Raw genomic sequence first — 17,329 nt, 5'->3', positions numbered from 1 at the left:
GTCACTCAGCATTATCCCTGGGGGGATTTGGGGACAAGGGGAATCAATGAGAACATGAAGCTCATGCTGCCTGCTGTGCCCTGAGTAATAAAATCCTTTATCTCTGACCCAGGAGTCTCCTGTCTTCAGCCAGCATCTATGTAACTGGGGCAGGCTAACGTGGTAGCCTGAAAACTGGGTCAACTTGCAAACCCTTTGTAGTTTTAGACAACTTCTGCCTGTTAACCAAAAGTAAGTCTGTTCAATTAGGAGTTTCTAGTTTACAAAAAAGATAAACAAAAGCTACCACACCACATTCTGCATATCTAGCATTCAATGCTATGACTGAATCTTAAAAACAACATGCTGAGTGAAAGAAGCAAACTCAAAAGCGTGAGGACACCATAATTTAATAATATGAGGTTCTACTGCATGCTAAGGTTAAGCGAGAAACATCAGAATGGTGGCTGTTTCTTAGGAGACTCCCAGATGGAAATGGAATATAAAAGAGAAGGAGATTTCTGGGGTGATGGAATGTTCTATGTTTTGACTGGGGCGCTGGTTATAAGGATACAATAGTCAAAAGACAGCAAACACTACAGTAAGAGCTGTGTGTTTTAATGTATATAAATTATGCTCAATAAAAAAAATTACAAGTTCTAAATGTCTAAATACTGAATATGTTGTAGTCTCTTTTAGTTTCAGGATATAATGATTCACAGACACACTAAGACATACTGGCCAGGTTCACACGCATTCTTTGAACATCATCTTTCAAGAGGCAGCTACAACACAAGAGTTTAAGAGTAGGCACTCTGGAGTAATACTGCTCAGGTTTGTGCCTGGATCTTCAGCTGTTAGCTAGATATTGTCAGGCAACCTCCTTAACCTCTTCATGCCTGGGTTTTATCCTTTTAAATACAAGTATAGTCGACCCTTGAACAATACCCAGCTTAGGGGCGCTGACCCCCTGTGCAGTCAAAAATCCATGTATAACTTTTGACTCCCCCAAAACTTAACTATTGACTGGAAGTCTTACCGATAACCTAAACAGCTGACAAACACATATTTTGTGTGCTATATGTATTATATACTATATTCTTATAATATCTCACTTTTTCTTAATTTTCCAGTCTTTCTAGGCTACATAGTTTGTCTGCAAGTTTTTTTTTCAATTGTCAGAAATCTCAAAAAAATTTTCCAATAGATTTATTGAAAAAAGTCCACATACAAGTGGACCCACACAGTTCAAACCCAAGTTGTTCAAGGGTCAACTGTATAAAAAAAAGTTCCTACCTGTGGTTATGAGAACTAAAGAGGTATTATAGGTGAATTGCTTTGAAAATAGAAAGCATTCTCTAAAGATAAATTGCAATTATTATTTATTTAGGGATAGTGATAACATAAAATTTAAAGTAATTCAGGATATTTCTGTTAAAGTAGGAGAGCAATAGGCTTTTAAAAAATCTAGTAACTTTTTTTTTTTAAAGATTTTATTTATTTATTTGACAGAGAGAGAGAGAGATCACAAGTAGGCAGAGAGGCAGGCAGAGAGAGAGGAGGAAGCAAGCTCCCTGCTGAGCAGAGAGCCCGATGTGGGCTTGATCCCAGGACCCTGAGATCATGACCTGAGCTGAAGGCAGAGGCTTAACCCACTGAGCCACCCAGGCACCTAAAAATCTAGTAACTTTAAAGTACACTTTTTAGGGACGCCTGGGTGGCTCAGTTGGTTAAGCGGCTGCCTTCGGCTCAGGTCATGATCCCAGCGTCCTGGGATCGAGTCCCACATCGGGCTCCTTGCTCGGCGGGGAGCCTGCTTCTCCCTCTGCCTCTGCCTACCACTCTGTCTGCCTGTGCTTGCTCTCTCTCTCTAACAAATAAATAAATTAAAAAAAAAAAAAATAAAAAAAAAAAAAAAAAATTTAAAGTACACTTTTTAGTGGGAATATGAGGTCAAATATTTATTGTAATAATACCACCCAAAAGTCATTTTATTATATAATCTAATAAGGTAATAGATCCATATCATAGTTGTTTTTTTTTTAAGATTTTATTTATTTATTTGACAGACAGAGATCTCAAGTAGGCAGAGAGGCAGGCAGAGAGAGAGAGAGGAGGAACCAGGCTCCCTGCTGAGCAAAGAGCCCAATGTGGGACTCAATCCCAGATCCCTGGGACCATGACCTGAGCTGAAGGCAGAGGCTTTAACCCACTAAGCCACCCAAGCACCCCCATATCACAGTTCTTTAAATGTTACTGAAAGCACAGAAAGAAAAAAGTAAGTCAAATAAATGCCACTTTTGGTGAATATCTCAAGTCCAGATAAACGTGTCTCATTTACTTTCTGACAACTGTATTGTTAGCCTTTTTTGCCCTTTTTTCCCTAATGTAATACATGTGAAAGTTGAAGATCCAATTGAATGTTAATCCTGACCTTGCCTAAAGAGTAAATTGAGGACAAAACTTTTGAAAGACAAGCCTCAAGGAAATATGTAAAAGGACAAAATCTGGAATATGATAGCACAAATACGGGAGAGTGGGCCAAAGCGGTGAATTCTCAGTGCTGGAAAAGCACTTTGGTAAAGGACAAAGCAAAGAACAGAGATCAAACTTCATGGCTCTGTAGATCAAGCCCCACTCTATCTTTAGCATGTAAGCCACTGGTTAATGTCCCCATAAAAAGGTGTGTCTGCCACAGAATCACCTCAGAATTGTGCTCTTTAAGATTATTCCCAAGATTGCAAAAGGAAATAGAGTTAGGAAAGAGAAAATAAACAATAAGCCATAAAGATGCAAAATTTCTATCCTTTTAAAATTCTTTTTTTTCATTTTTTTTACTGCATCATTAAACTAGTTCTAACACTTACTATCCACTCCATTGAAAGTATTTCCAGGATTTCATATCCACTATTATATGTATGACATATGAGAAATTTTATGTCACTGAGTTGGCATATGAGAGGAAATTTTCAATGTAAAAAGGAATGTAATGAAGTCAATGAAAAACACAAAATCCTAGGAAACAAGTCAAGTCACTGGATAATAAAGGAGGAAGGGGCCTATTGGGTTAGTGTTTCCAATCTGCCCCACCAGGATAACGTTGAAGCAGATGGTGATGACTGAGAATTTAGTTAGAGAACGGACTCGGGCCTCCAGGCAAACAGATCCTTTCTTTGACGAAGAATTACAATACCTGGGGTACAACAGTAACACAACCAAAGACAAGTTTCAGCCTTTGAAATAGTTGGCTATTAAAAACAACAACAACAAACTGTTTTAATCTCTTAGCCTTTTTTTCACATTTCTTCCTTTTTAAGTACAACAGTAGTGTACCCTGGGCTCCACACAGGAAGTGGAAAGAAAAGAGATTGCAATCCCTCCCAAACGACGCTTTATCTAAGAGGCAGCATTATAGAAGAGGTTACCACGCACTTCAGCGATCCACTGTAATTGTGCAGACAACAAAATGTTACGGGCGGGGGAGGGGGGAGCATTTTAATTACAACTACATTCAGTTCTATCTAAAAAGCAGGTGCGCACACTTACATATGTAAATTCAGTAAAGTTCACACTTCCTTTTCTTGCCAGACTTGAATAGTTAATTGGAAAACTTGGCTTTTAATTGCACTCGTGGACTCCTCAACTGAACAAAGTATTGTGTACAAAAACATGTACTTTTGACAAAGACCTATATATATAATCATAAAAAAAAAACTTTTGACTTTTCTTCCTTGTAAAGCATTTTTTCTGTCCCTGAGGACTTCCAAGTGTGAAGTGAAGAAAATGAACTCTTTATCCTAGAGCAACTCTCCTAGAACTGCCTGCTTAAGTTTTGATCTAAAAAGAGAAATTTGTCAGTTTTCTACTTGCTATTTATCACTACCACAGCTCTTTGATATGAACAGTCTGAAGAGAACCAAGTTTTTACCCCATGTTTCAAGGAGATGGAGACGTGTTATTGGCCAATGGCCAGCGGATCAGGATCCACAAGAGTTGTCCAAATCAAAAACCTGTGATCAAAACATTCTAGACTCTCTCCTCTCCTTCTTCCCAAATTCGAACTGGCCACTGAGATAGAAGGACTGCACTTCCTCTCCAGCTCCTGTCTTGGACCTACCACCTGTATGTACTTCAGTTGCTGCCTTTGTGGACTACTGCCTTCAGTCTTGCCCCACTCAAAGCTATTTTAACCCACCTCTCCACTACAGCACTTGTCTCAAGTGTAAATCTGACCATGCCACAAAGCGCACGATTTGTATATTGGGACCCACAGAATGGAGACAGGCCCAGTGACCTTGCCCAGTCAAGGAAATCTAACATATACAAATCACAGCCCTCCAACTAGGCTTTAGCTAGCTTACTTTACGTTAGAAAATAGGATTTGCTGTCTTTATGAGGGAATCCCTAACCTCCTAGCCAATCATGTTTGTTTTCGTGTTGCCTCTTCTAATGCTTTTTTTTTTTTAAAGATTTTATTTATTTATTTGACAGACAGGGATCACAAGTAGGCAGACAGGCAGGCAGAGAGAGAGAGGAGGTAGCAGGCTCCCTACAGAGCAGAGAGGCCGATGTAGGGCTTGATCCCAGGACCCTGGGACCATGACCTGAGCCGAAGGCAGAGGCTCTAACCCACTGAGCCACCCAGGCGCCCCTCTTCTAATGCTTTTTAAAACTCACACTTGCCCAAAATTCCTTGAGAAGGATGTTCCAACTACTTGCGAGCACTGTACTGCCCCAATCAAGGACTGTTTTCCCTTGAAGAAAGGACATCAAACTGATTAGTAAATTGTTTTAGTTTTGCAAATTGCCAGTTTGGACAACGAGATGGGACCTGAAGACAGCTGCTAAAGATTCCAGGGACAGCTTCTAGAAGCAGGTGGAAGGTACCCAGAGAACCATTTTACTTGCTGCCTCTCTGGCTGCTCTGGTAAGCTTCTCTCTGATCAAGCTCTACTTATTTTGCATTCTGAGCTCCTCAAGTTTGTTTATCTTAGCCCTTCCAGATGGAAAACTGGGGTGTGAGGGACTCCAAGTTTTTCACAGTGAGGTTTGTGGCCAAACTCATGTACAAGGTAAGCTCCTCTGGGGGTGCTCTTACAAGTCTCAGGAACTGTGCGGGCAGCCAACAATAGTAAGTCTGCTTGAATTATGATGGGTTATTTAAAGGGAAAATAATGGTTATCTCTCAATCTAAAGAAAGCAAGATGGCAGCCACTGGGGTGACAGGATTCACAAAGCTTCCAAGGAAGTCCACAGCACAAACTGCTAGGAAACTTAGGGAAATTAACTAAGACAAGAAATTCAGACTTTTCCAACCAACGGCACATCAAAATCTAAGTGCAAGTTGGATTATTAAAAGCCATTAGGATATCCACTGCTATAAAGACATTTTCTTATGAAAGGAGTAATAGATCTATTGTATTGCTAATGGGGATCTCATAAGCCTAAGTCACAGAACTGGTGGGCATGGGTCAAACACCTAAAAGCCCTTAAAGTGTTTGGCACCTAACTGGAAGACTCCTGTGCTAGGGTAAGTTGATCACAGAATGGGTTAGATCGACGCTAAGCCACCTGCCAACCCCAAGAAAACTTCTATGTAACAAGCCACACTGTAAACCACCACAAAATCCCCAACCCAAAGGCACATCCCTCTTAGCTATAAATTTGGCTCTGAGAGACCCAACGCTTCACTGAAGAAATGGGATCCTCAAGTTCCAAAGAATTAAGTGTGACATACCTCAGCACAAACATTTATGACTAAGGACTGCAGTCCCCAAAGTTGTAGATATCTACAAAAATGGCCAAATCTAAGCAAGACAACCTAGATTTAAAATGGCCTTTATGGCAAACATTCCAATTAGACAATACCATTCATTTAAAAAGTGAGCCTGAAAGTAAGTGTTCCCAAATCAAACAGAATGGGATACCTATTTTAACTGGCATGCGGAAGCCTTTGAAAGACTTCAAAAGTCCAAAAAACCTTTATGGGAAGATTCACTGCAAAAAGCTTATGAAAAATTAAGGACACAAGAAGTACGGAAAACAAAAGACTATGAGAATGAAATGACTTCTACTATTCCCTTCTTTGATCTTCCTTGACCTCAGTACTCACTAATCCTCTATCTGCACTGACTTTCCACTCTAACAGACTACATGACCATAAACAAAAGTCTGCCGATATCCAGACTATAATGGCCTATATCCAGAGATCCCTGTATCTTCCACCAAAACAGTGCCCCCACATGGGCCCTTTTCAGGGTTGACAGGACGCCAAGGGATTCTCCAGTAAATTACTACCAGTATTCCCTTAAACAGCCAAGGGGAAACTAAAATAAAATTAATTTAAAAGCTTTGTCAAATTCTGGTAGATACCTCAGCTTCACTCTCTTCTTCAAAACACACTCACTCTGGAGCCCTGGAGAAGGGATCGGGAAAGACTGACAAAAGCCAGTAAAGGGTGAAAATTCTTACCAGAATCAGCTCTCCTGGATCTCTGTCTGTAATGCCTGGTCAAGAGAGGAAGGTAAAATTTCATGTTATCCCTTCCTTTTCAAGATGCATTGGATATTGATGCTTTATCTCCCAAGGGCAGCTATTGTCTTCTTATTTGTCTCATTTTATGTCCACTTGGCTTGGCAGCCAAAAGGTTGGGGACCGTCAAAATACAGCCAGACAGAAGTGGAGGTTGCACTCCATTGGTGGTTAGTGTCCTAGAGACTGTTGCCAGCTCTCAAGGGGATTGTATAAGTCTTAATTTTGGCTATCTTTGGGAGTGGCTCTAGATCTTGGGAGAGCAGTATCTTTTTTGCACCTTCTTTGGGGATGCCTCTTGCATCTAAAAGACTGTTCAATACCACCAGGAATATTTACTGTTTGTCCTGGCTAAAACCTGACAAGATATTCAAAAGGACTTTTTTAAGTAGCTCTATGGTTAGAAATTTGCTGATATTGGAGGCTGACAATCAGAACCTCATGAAAACTTACTTTTTAGGCCTTCTCCCTTAAGCTAAATGAAACTATGTACCCAGATGGAAAGAAAACTATTTCAAAGACACATAGCTCTAAATCTAGAACACAGGAATCTTTTGGTTTCCATCTTAGGTAAAGATCTTCTCCCTGACCTAAAGAAGCAAATAGAAGATAATGTAGTTGGATGGGTGATCGGCCCTTTAAGTTGCAGCCCCACTTTAAATTGCAACCCCAACTTTAAATTGCAAAACCCAACAAAAAAATGCAACCCAATTCTTTGAGGAATTAAAAAGAACAGTCCTTGTCTTACAAGTTCAGTCTTTACAAGAATAAAAATGCAGCCCTAGAAGCAATTTAAAACCCATACATCATTTTTATCAATCCCCAAACCTCCCCTGCTACTCGTTAAAAGCTTGTAGGTATTGTAAAATCTTGGATTTAGGAAACAAATCCTCATGGGAGGAGAAGCTTGTGTTCTTTCCTTGTGCCTTTGAGATGTAAATGTTCTACCTTGCCTCTCTAGGAACTGAAGGACCTCTCTTCGACCTCTCTTCGAAAAGCAAATTTCAGGGAGGTAATTCTCATCAGAAGGAAGAAAAGAAAGAAAAGTGGGGGAAGCTATTTGGAAACTAGGCCAATGAAAAATCTTTAAAAAGTGAAAAGCCATCTGAACGGTTTACCTTAGTTTATTCCATCAATCTGGATCCAGCTGTTCTTTTATAAACTAGTGAGTTTTGCATTACTGTATCCTCAAAATAGTTCTTTTTTTTTTTTCAATTTCTAAATTTACAGTGACGTTTTAAGATTCAAAACGCCTGCAATTCTCCCCAGTAACCTAAGGGGGACAGAAGCTGGTATAGAGAGGCTCCTCCCCCCCAACATGTATGGGGGCTGTAGGAAAAGGCATCCGGAATATAACGGTTAGGACAGAATGCCGTCTTGTTTCTGCACCAACCACACAACTCTACAAAACGAACGAAGAGCTCTTTGTGGTGTCACCAGTAAAATACAATTCGTTTCTTCTTCCCAGGTTCAAGGACGGTGTGTGTCTCCACTTCAAAGCCAGCTCTTGGACCAGTCCCCTCCTCCACCGTGAAGAGTGGCCACACCTCCAAGAGGGGCGGGTCAGGCATGATCCCTGCAGTGGCCCTCCGTCTCTCACGGTCTCTGATTCTAGAATACAACTTAAGTATACTCAGCCTAGTCCAGGACAGATACAGGGAAGAGGGAAGAGCTCCCTTAAAGCCCGGACCGGGCGGAGGGTTACAGAAGCTAGAACAAGAGGGCTGAGGCTGACCTGAGATTGTTCTAATATTGCGGTGGAGGAAACTGAGGCCCAGAGAACTTCAGGAGGCAGCCCCGGCTCTTCCAGCAGCTAGTGGGGGAAGCGGAGAGCCCCACGGGGCTCATCTTCTGCCAGTCCTGTGCTGGGGCGCGATGCCCCGCAGGTCAGCTCTTTCTTCCAGCCCAGTCCCTGCGCCTCTGCGCCCAGCGGCGCGTTGAGGGGCGGCGGGTGGGGGCGCCCACCTGTGGGCCCGGACCAAACTGTTTCCGCTCCCCTCCAGCCGGTGCTCGGGGGCGCCCCTGCGTGGACCGCGGCCGAGTAGCCCACAAACGCGCCATCTCAGGACCCGGGCCCTGCCTGCGCGCCGGGTCGCCCCAGCACGGGCTTCGGGCCGTCCCGGTTTCCATAGCAACGGATACACCGGCCGCCGGTCCCCAGAGACGGCCCGGGGTCAGAGGTCATCTCTGTGACAACGGAAGCTTCCCGCGCTACGGCGGCTCAGACGGGCCGCTTCCGCCGCATTGCGATGCGGAGCACCCGGCGCTCCTAGGCGAGGAGCGCGTGGCGGCGGGTCCCAGAGGCGCGGTCCGCGCGTCACACGCGGAGGAAGACGGTGCTTGGCCTGCGTGCCGCCTGTCCGCGGGCTCGGTCGGGCAGACTCCGAAGCCGACTTCGCCGGGACACCCCGAGGGGCTCGACTCCTGGAAGCAGATCCGAGCCGCACAGTGGCGGCTCGCGGTTCGCAGACGACTGTGGCACGCGGCTCTGGAACGCAGCGGCCCCGCCTGCATCCGTGCCGTGTGCCAGACCTTGTCCGTGGCGCGCACTCCGCGCCCCCAGCCCGAGGCCCCGGCGCCCCAGCGCCCTCCACCTTTGACAGCGGCTCCAGAAGGGAGAAGCGGAATAGACGTGGTGGTGGGATGTCCAGGGAGCTACCGAGTTTGAAGATGACGGCTTTAAAACTGAAAAGAATAAAATACTAAGGGAGGGGGGTACCTCTTTTCAAAGCAGCTGAACTAGAGGCTGTTTAGGTGCTGCCTCGCGAGAGCAAAATAAAGCCCCAAAGGAGAGTCTCAGTTACCATCTTCAGATAAGGAAGCTCAGTAAAGAAAAGAGGGACGATTCCGTCGACTGTGGTGGAATGTCTTGCTTTTAAGGAGAAGCAAATTTAAGATGAGACAAGAAAAGGAAGGGGGCTCTTGCAGAGGGAACCTATGGTGCGTTCGCTATTCAAGGGCCGACAGTGCCAGAAGGGGAACCTGCGATTGGCCCTTGAGTTTGTATTTTTGAGTGAGACCTCAAGTTTTGAGATTTCGAAAGAGGGTATTATAAAATGTGGGCCTAGGGAATGTCAGCAACCAGGTTTGCTTTATCATGGCCGGAAGAAGAACTAGGAGTCCACCAACAACTTTCCCTCTCTGTTTTATCATTAAGAAACCAAATTCTTGGTTGGCATTGTTGGAAAGTTGTAAGCATTAAGTGAACTTAAGCAACTGTAATTTGTGATACTTGCAGTTACATTCCCACAGTCAGCTTGCACAAGGAATCCTATTTTCCCTATGAATTCACTTAATAAAAGTGTCCTGAAAACCTGCTGTGTATCATAACTAAAGTTTTTGTCAGGGAACAATGATAAAGGCAATAGTGCCCAACAATTGTTGGGTGACTTTCTTAGATAGCTTTAATAGCTTTGATAAACAAAAGCTTCAGTTTCCCTGTAAAACATATCTGCATTATGCCTCCCTTTTGCCTTGCAAGGCCTTAAGAATTCCTTCTTTCAACTTCCCTTTTGTCACCCTACCTTTTACATTCTGACCAGAGCAGAAAGTTAGCTTGTAGCAACTAGAGAAATACACAGCAAACACATCGGGACAATGCTCAGCCCTTAAAAAGCAGGAGAGCAAAAACAGTGCATCTCTAGAGGCATATGGAGGAACCGAGAAGTCTCCCTCGGAAAATTCCCTGCTCTCCAGTGCTCAAGTTCAGCTCTGACAACTAAACCTGCTCTGTGACAAACAAACTGAATCCTTAAAAAGCAGAGACTACGGCACTGAGAAGGTGAAAGTGTCAGTAGTATTTCCCTGACCTACAGTCCCCTCCTGGAGGTGATCTTAAGGTGACGCTCAAAGGTTTTATTAAGAATATAGACGCTATGGGATGCCTGGGTGGCTCAGTCAGTTAAGCATCTGCCTTCTGCTCAGGTCATGATCCCAGCGCCCTGGGATCCAGTCCTGGGATCCAGTCCCGCATTGGGCTCCCTACTCAGCAGGGAACCTGCTTTTCCCTCTCCCTCTGCCTGCTGCTCCTCCTGCTTGTGTGTTCTCTCTCTGTCAAATACATAAATAAAAATCTTAAAAACAAAAAAAGAATATAGACACTACAATGCACTGTCTGGTTTAAAACTTAATAGAGGGGAGGAAATCTTAATAGAGGAGCTTCATATATACTGTTAAATTCCAACCATCTCGCCTTAAAGCATAAGAAACTATTTTGAATAAATGCTTCCATTTTGAGACATCTACATGGTATTTATAGGAGGCTTATGACTCAATTGAGTGAGTTATGATGCCAAAATGTACCAAGGAGTGAAAACTTTGATTGTTGTCCTTGTTGCCATATGTATAAAAACACCACAAAAGTTCCCAATGTTTGTGTTGCTAAAACATGGAAAACTGGGTTTGAACATTTTTAAAGAAATGGTTTCACGTGGGAAATGTTAAATATAGTATAGAATTACCTTTAGTGCCTTCTGAAAGCAATGCATTATTTGAACAAATATTCTCAGTTTTAGATGCTGTCTAATACGAGAATAGGCTGGATATGGGTACAGCCAAAGTCATCCTCATTGTTAAAACCAAGTTGAAATTACCATGCATTGGATTTCACACTTGTTAACTTGGATATAATTTCAAAAAAGAAAAATCCACTCTCCCAACAAGTCAATACTGGGAAACCTATCTAAAATGCCCTCTTTTGGTTCATGAAGTGCCATTCATTTTGCTACTACAGTAACTAAAGCCTCCTGGATGGAGTCCAAGGCCAGCTCTGATTCCATGGACTCCTACTCCAAAGGCAAGCATGTCAGAAGGAGAAGAACCTCACACCTGTTAGGTGTTCCAGCCATGTAGTCGGAATCTGATGTCTCCATTGGATACAAGCTCAGTGTTTAGAAATGCAGAAGTTATGGCCCATGTATGGCTCATCCAGCTCTACAGGAACCCAGGATGAGTTGGCAGGCTGAGAAAGGGAAGGTAAAAAATGCTTACTTCCTTTTTTCTTCCATCTCTCCCTATTTTCCCACTTCTGAAATGTCATGACAGTCCTACATGTAAAGCAAAGGGTTTTAAAAGAATAACATATATTTAAATGAGGAACAGAGGCGTACCAGATGTTTGGGGCACCTAAAACAGCTTCAGGGAAAGGCAAAAGCAGAACTGAGAGACACCAAAAAAAAGTAGGAAATAGAAAGTGACATTGAGTTCTACCAAGCCCTGCTTGTTTCATCTCCAAGTTATATGGCGGAAAGAAAGACCAAGTTCATAAAAGGAGACCCTCTGGGCCATGAGTTGGTGGGATTTTTTAAATGTGCTCTGTTGAACTAGGTTTAGGACTTCTGCTTTGCACCCTCCCTGCCACTCTTACTGCTCAATAAAATTATCTTTGATTATAACTTATCTTAAATTCTGTGCTTTCAAAACCCTATCAGCCAAGAAAATTTGGGGGTCTCGTGATTGTGGTTCAATGGGTGCATATATTCAAGGCTCTGTGGTTTCCTCTGCTTGTTGTAGATGATGTGTCTGAGGAGATATCCATGACATGACCTTAGTGTTTCTCTTTATCGTGGAATTTTTTTTTTTCCAACCACATTTCTTAGCAGCTGTCACTCAAAGTCTAGTGACCTATATTAGTACCAAACTGGCCTGTGATACACATTGGTGAGTCCAAACTATCATTGCTGGTTTAAAGAAACATACCAAGCCCTCCTCCAGGCTAAGTAACAGCCTTGGACTTAGCATTCCTGCTTAATGATTTGCCTATAATGCCATCACCTTGCATAATTCATAAGTGAAAGCTAAGGCAGGTAACTTTTATTCTAAACATACAGCTACTGCTCTACCAGGAAAATAGGGGAAAGTAGGACATTTAAGCATGCATGTGTTCTCTGCCAAGAGTTGTATTGTGAGATACTGGACATTTCTATGAAGATGGGTAGATTTATATGCAGGATTTATATGCATATAAGCAGGATTTCTCAGCTATTGCAATTTATTTTAAAAAGCATATACCGTGTGAGTTATTCTTCATGTTCTTTTCCAGTTAAATTTTACATAAATATAACTACAAAAAATTCTTAAAATAATACCATTTATTGAGTGCTATTAACTTTTGGGTAGATAAATAACTCTGTCCTTAAGTTCATGACTCTATTATCTACTTATTTTCACACCAACATAACTATATAGCAGTGCTCTCAAAGTCCTCTCGGGAGCCTTGATCAAACTACCTATAGTTGTTGACAATTTAAAAATTGGGAATAATCAGCAATTTATTCTATACCTAGCAAAGATTGAGAAGAATGAGTAATCTAAGAAGTCTTTGCACTAAATTCATGATCCTGCTACTGGCACTTGGAGGTATTCTGCCAAGCTTCTTAGTTTGAAACCAGTTAATTGTCCTCATTTTAGATTTAAGATAACATAATAGGTAGTAGTCAATCTGTTCTTTCTGGTTTTAACGGTTAAGAAGATTTTAGTCTTTGTTTTATTTTAATTACCCAATTAACTTCTTGGTTATACTGCTATCTTGGGATCAAAAACCTGCAAACAATTTTAGGCTTCATGTTAATAGCAGAAGGAGAATGGAACGTACCAACTACAATCCCGAAAGGGAGTGGCTAAGCATGGATTTGATTTGAGTTCAAAAAGCAAAACTTTTAGAAGATGAGATAGGACACATTAATGTCACATTTTTAAAATAATTCACAAAATCCTCCCATTTCCAGGTTGGAATTCTAACTTCTAGCAATCTAAGTCTCCACCATCCCATTAGAATAGTTGGGGATGTTGTCAGACATGCTTTGAATTAACCCATCAATTCACACCCAAGTACTTTAGCATTCATAAGCTGCAAAATAAATTACCCTAAAAATAATTTGTCATTTGACACCTTCCAAAATGCCTTGAAAGGGGGAAAAAAAAATCTACTTTATTCCAGAGAGATGGAAGTAGGTGGAGTGGGGGAGGTGTAATAAAAATATCTTGCCCGTGTACAGCGGGGAAATTAGTCTTTCCAGTAAAACTGCTTACAAAAAAAAAAAAGAAAGAAAGAAAAGAGCTAAAGGCCAGTAAGGAAACTTAGCCTTCTGAGCAGAATTCTTTCCCATTCTCCAGTACTATAGAGGGACTGACTTCAAGGTTCCTAAACAAATGGCCAAGTCTTAAAAAGAAAAGAAAAGGAAAAAAAAAAAAAAAAGATGCTCTTACAGTATTCCTTTCTCAGAAGGGAGCTAAATCTACAGGACACGAGAAGCCTTCAAAACCCACTATTTTTACTGCTTGAAAGCACAAATCCTCCCTCCCGAGAGCAGCCTTTGGCTTGTCCCACTTTGCTAAGTCTTGCAAAAAGGGTCTTCACATCAACGCGTGAGACAGTGCCGGTGCGGCTCTAGATATCACCGGAACGTCAGCAAGTGTTGGGCTCCCTGCGGGGTTGGGGTACACCTCACAGTTGAATTAGAAATGCGAGCGGTAAGGTGACAACATCACTCTCTCCTTGGGCAATGCTCAGGATGGGTGGTAGCAGTTCAGAGTTGCTAAATGCTGAGAAGTTGAGCGCGAGAAGGGTAAAAGGACGGGGAATGGAGGAGGAGGGTGAGAAGGGAAGGAGGAGGCGGAGGAGGCAGAGGAGGGAACAGAGGCGGACGGCGAGAAAGGGGTAGAGCCACAGCACAGGAATGAGAATTCCAGGGCAGGGCACGGGGCCCACTGCAGCACGGCGCCCGCGGGCAGCCAGAGGCTCTCCCAGGGCCTCCACGGCCCCCCGGACGTCCCAGGTGGGGCAACTGCCCAGGCGCCCCCCGCCCGCAAGCGAGCATCTGCCCTTTCGGACGGTCCAACAACTCGCAGTCCCCCTCCTCCGGCCACAGTGGGGGCCTCCCGGGGTGCTCAGCCTCCACACCCACCACCTCCATCTCCGCCCACCCACTCCTCCTCCTCCTCCCCTCCCTTCGCTTCCTCCCCCTCCTCCTCCTCCTTCGTCTTCCTCCCTCCTCCTCCTCCCCCTCTCGCTCCGGGCACCCGCAGACGGCGTCCCCCCTCGGAGCGAGCCGCCCCAGCTACGCTGCGTTTGAAATGTTCGGAGGCAGGGAGACAGCCGCCCCTTGCTGCCCGGCCGCTGGGGCTCGGGGTGCCGGCGCGGCCCCCGGCCGAGCTCCGGGTGTCAGGGCGGCCGCGGGGAGCCATGATCTACTACACCGCAGTGCCGGCGTCAGGAGCCTCCAGCGCCGGGCGGCCACTGCGGGACGCCCGGGGCCCCGCCCCCGCCCCCGACGCAGCCCCAGACACAAACACCCGGCCCCCGAGCCCTCCCCAGCCCGGGCTGAACCCCGGGACGCCACACACCCCCGCTGCCCGCGCGCGCGGCTCCCAGACTGGCTTCGCCCAGCCTCCTCGTCGGCGCGCCGCCGCCACCACGCAGCCCTCCGGCCTGGCCTCCCCCAGTTGCTCGCCCACAGCTTCGCCGCCACCCCCAAACGCCTCAGATTGGGATACCGTGAACCCCCGGGACTCGACTCCCCGAATCACCTGCATTTGCATTTCTTATGTAATGCACTGCAAGTTTTCCGGTTGGAGCCTTTGGAATAGGGGCGCATGATGACCGGAGCCTGAAGCTGGGACCCACGACCCGGCTCGTCCCACCCGCGGGACTCGGAAGCAGGGTTTTGACACTGCTTTTTCAAGGCGGGGGGGTTAAATTGCATATACTGGAGGGGCTGGGCTTGTCTTCTCCGTCTGGGGTTCCCCCAGGCATAAGCCCAGCTCAAGTATTCCCACTGGCAGGAGGTGTCGGAGGCAGACGGGGGAATGAGTTAATACTCGTGCCCGGAAAGCTAGACGGGGGAGGGAGGCGGGGGCTGACGGAGGAGCGGGGCCGCGAGGGAGAGGGCCTCTTTTACTTTGGTAAAGGTGATGGGGTGGCGGATATTGTGCAAGCTAATCAGAAAGTCTAGAGCAGGTCCTCGGCACCTAGCTATGTCCCTGAACCTGCAGCAGAAGTAAGGAGAGCTCGCGGTTCTTTTTCCTGGCAACTACCGAACCTTCAACTGCCTCGGGCAAAACCTTAAGCCACAGCCCTTCAATATTCCACCAAACATAGGTAACCAAATACATTTAAAAAAAAAAAAAAGTTTCCTCCTCCCTCCTAGTGATGGATTGTGTCACAGCCAAGAGATGCTGATAATGGTTTTCCGGCTCAGAGACGCCGATCCAGCTGTTACCTGTTTATCCATCAACACCTCTATATGCAACACTGTCCTGGTTCCTTTTCTGTTTCCCCTGCCTTCCTGCATAGCAGAACTGCAGATATAGCTCAATGAGCAACAGACAGGTTATTATGAGGAAAAACATAACATGATGCATGTTTTGCTTACCAGTTGGGTTCTTGTTTTTCTTAAGACTCTTGCCACAAAGACACTGCAGCATATGCGTTCCTTTGCTGAAAATGTTCCAAAGAAACCACATTGATTTGGGCGAAAAGCAATCCAGCAGCTTAGACACCCTGAGAAAGAAGAGATCCTTGTGGTTGCATAATAATAATTTGAAATCAGTTCTCCTGAAGAGGGGCACCGGTTTTACCATAGGAAAAACGATAATATTCCGGATCTTCTCCCAGTTTTTTCCCCTCACGTGGTATATTTCTTTGAGACTTCTCAGTGATTGTTTTTTTTCGGCCAGGGTGAATGATTTATCCCCCTCGATCACCACTGGATTATTACCAAAGGGTTGGAAAAAAAATCCTTTTTCAGCATGAAGCCAAACAAAAAAGCAAAGAAATCCCAACAGAGACCAGAACTAATCAGAGAGAACAGTAATGCACAAAAGATCCCCAAAGAGAAAACCATAGCCTTTTACTTGATCGCTATGAGGATGGGTGGGTCTGCAGAAGGCAAACTGGATTCATCTCACTGAGAGAAGACTGCCATTGTGTAGCCCCTAGGAGAGAAGGAAAAAAAAAAAAGGAAAAAGAAAGAAAGAAAGAAGAAAAAAAAAGGAAAAAAAAAAAAAAACCACCAGCACGCACACACACACCAATACCACCTCCGAAATCGAGTCTAACAGCCGAAGACAGAGCCTCCCTTCTCCCAGTGTCGATTTTTTTTTTATAATCAATCGCCAGTGCTCCGTGGGATCGGATTGAACCTGCAGTTCTCAATCACCACGAAGAAAAGATGCAAATCCAGGTGCCCCCTCCCCTTGTCAGGCTGGTAGTAGGTAGAGAGCGCCACAGATCCCCTTCCTCCTTCCCGTCACTCTCCCAGTTTCCAACAACGGTGAGCATGAGGAAAATCTCCCCTCCGGATTCCTCGCCCAGCCTCGGATGTGAGTTACAGGCATTAGAGGGAGGAGGAGGAGGAGTTGAAGTTTGCATTGAAAAGACTGGCTTTCCATGACGTAGCCACGTGCTTTCAGACCCGTCACCAGTGAGATGCTTCAACCCGCCCGGGGAGGGCAGTGTCACTGCAGTCTCTCCGCTACTGTCCCCCTGGAAGTCCCCCACCACCTCCCGCACCCAGCCCCAGCCCCAGCCCTGGACCCTCTCCCTCCTCTGCCCAGAATGTGTCGGCCGGCTGCTTGCTCCTGGAGCCACCTAACAAGAGTGAAAAGTGGATTTTGAAAAGGAAAATGAACAATTATAATTAGTGAGCCTTGGAAAATATGCGAGAAGGAAGGGGTTTGAAGAGAAACAGTAGCTTATGACCACCCCTCACAGCCCAAATGAGTTCCACCTCACTTACATTAGCAAAAACAGCATAGAAAGCCTCTAAAACATGAAGGAAAACTCAAGTTCCTTTAGTTCTTCTTATTTGAATTCTACTTA

At 44.8% G+C, this 17,329-nt stretch overlaps 1 protein-coding gene across 2 annotated transcripts in view; it reads right to left on the bottom strand.

Annotated features, from left to right (window-relative positions):
- The window catches only part of FGF14 (fibroblast growth factor 14), a gene marked incomplete at both ends in the record, with an annotated part of 598,865 nt that extends 582,776 nt beyond the window's left edge, over positions 1–16,089 (bottom strand). For both annotated transcript variants that reach the window (XM_080798338.1, XM_080798341.1), the window contains one exon: positions 15,882–16,089. In XM_080798338.1, the coding sequence (XP_080654464.1) occupies positions 15,882–16,089 (208 nt within the window). The remainder of the gene's footprint in view (positions 1–15,881) is intronic.
- Between the last annotated feature and the right edge of the window lie 1,240 nt (positions 16,090–17,329).

This window comes from Martes martes (genome assembly GCF_963455335.1).
Source record: "Martes martes genome assembly, chromosome: 3".
NCBI classification, from domain to species: Eukaryota; Metazoa; Chordata; class Mammalia; order Carnivora; family Mustelidae; genus Martes; species Martes martes.
Note: the sequence above shows the minus strand (reverse complement) of the source record. Positions and strands in the feature narration are given on the sequence as shown.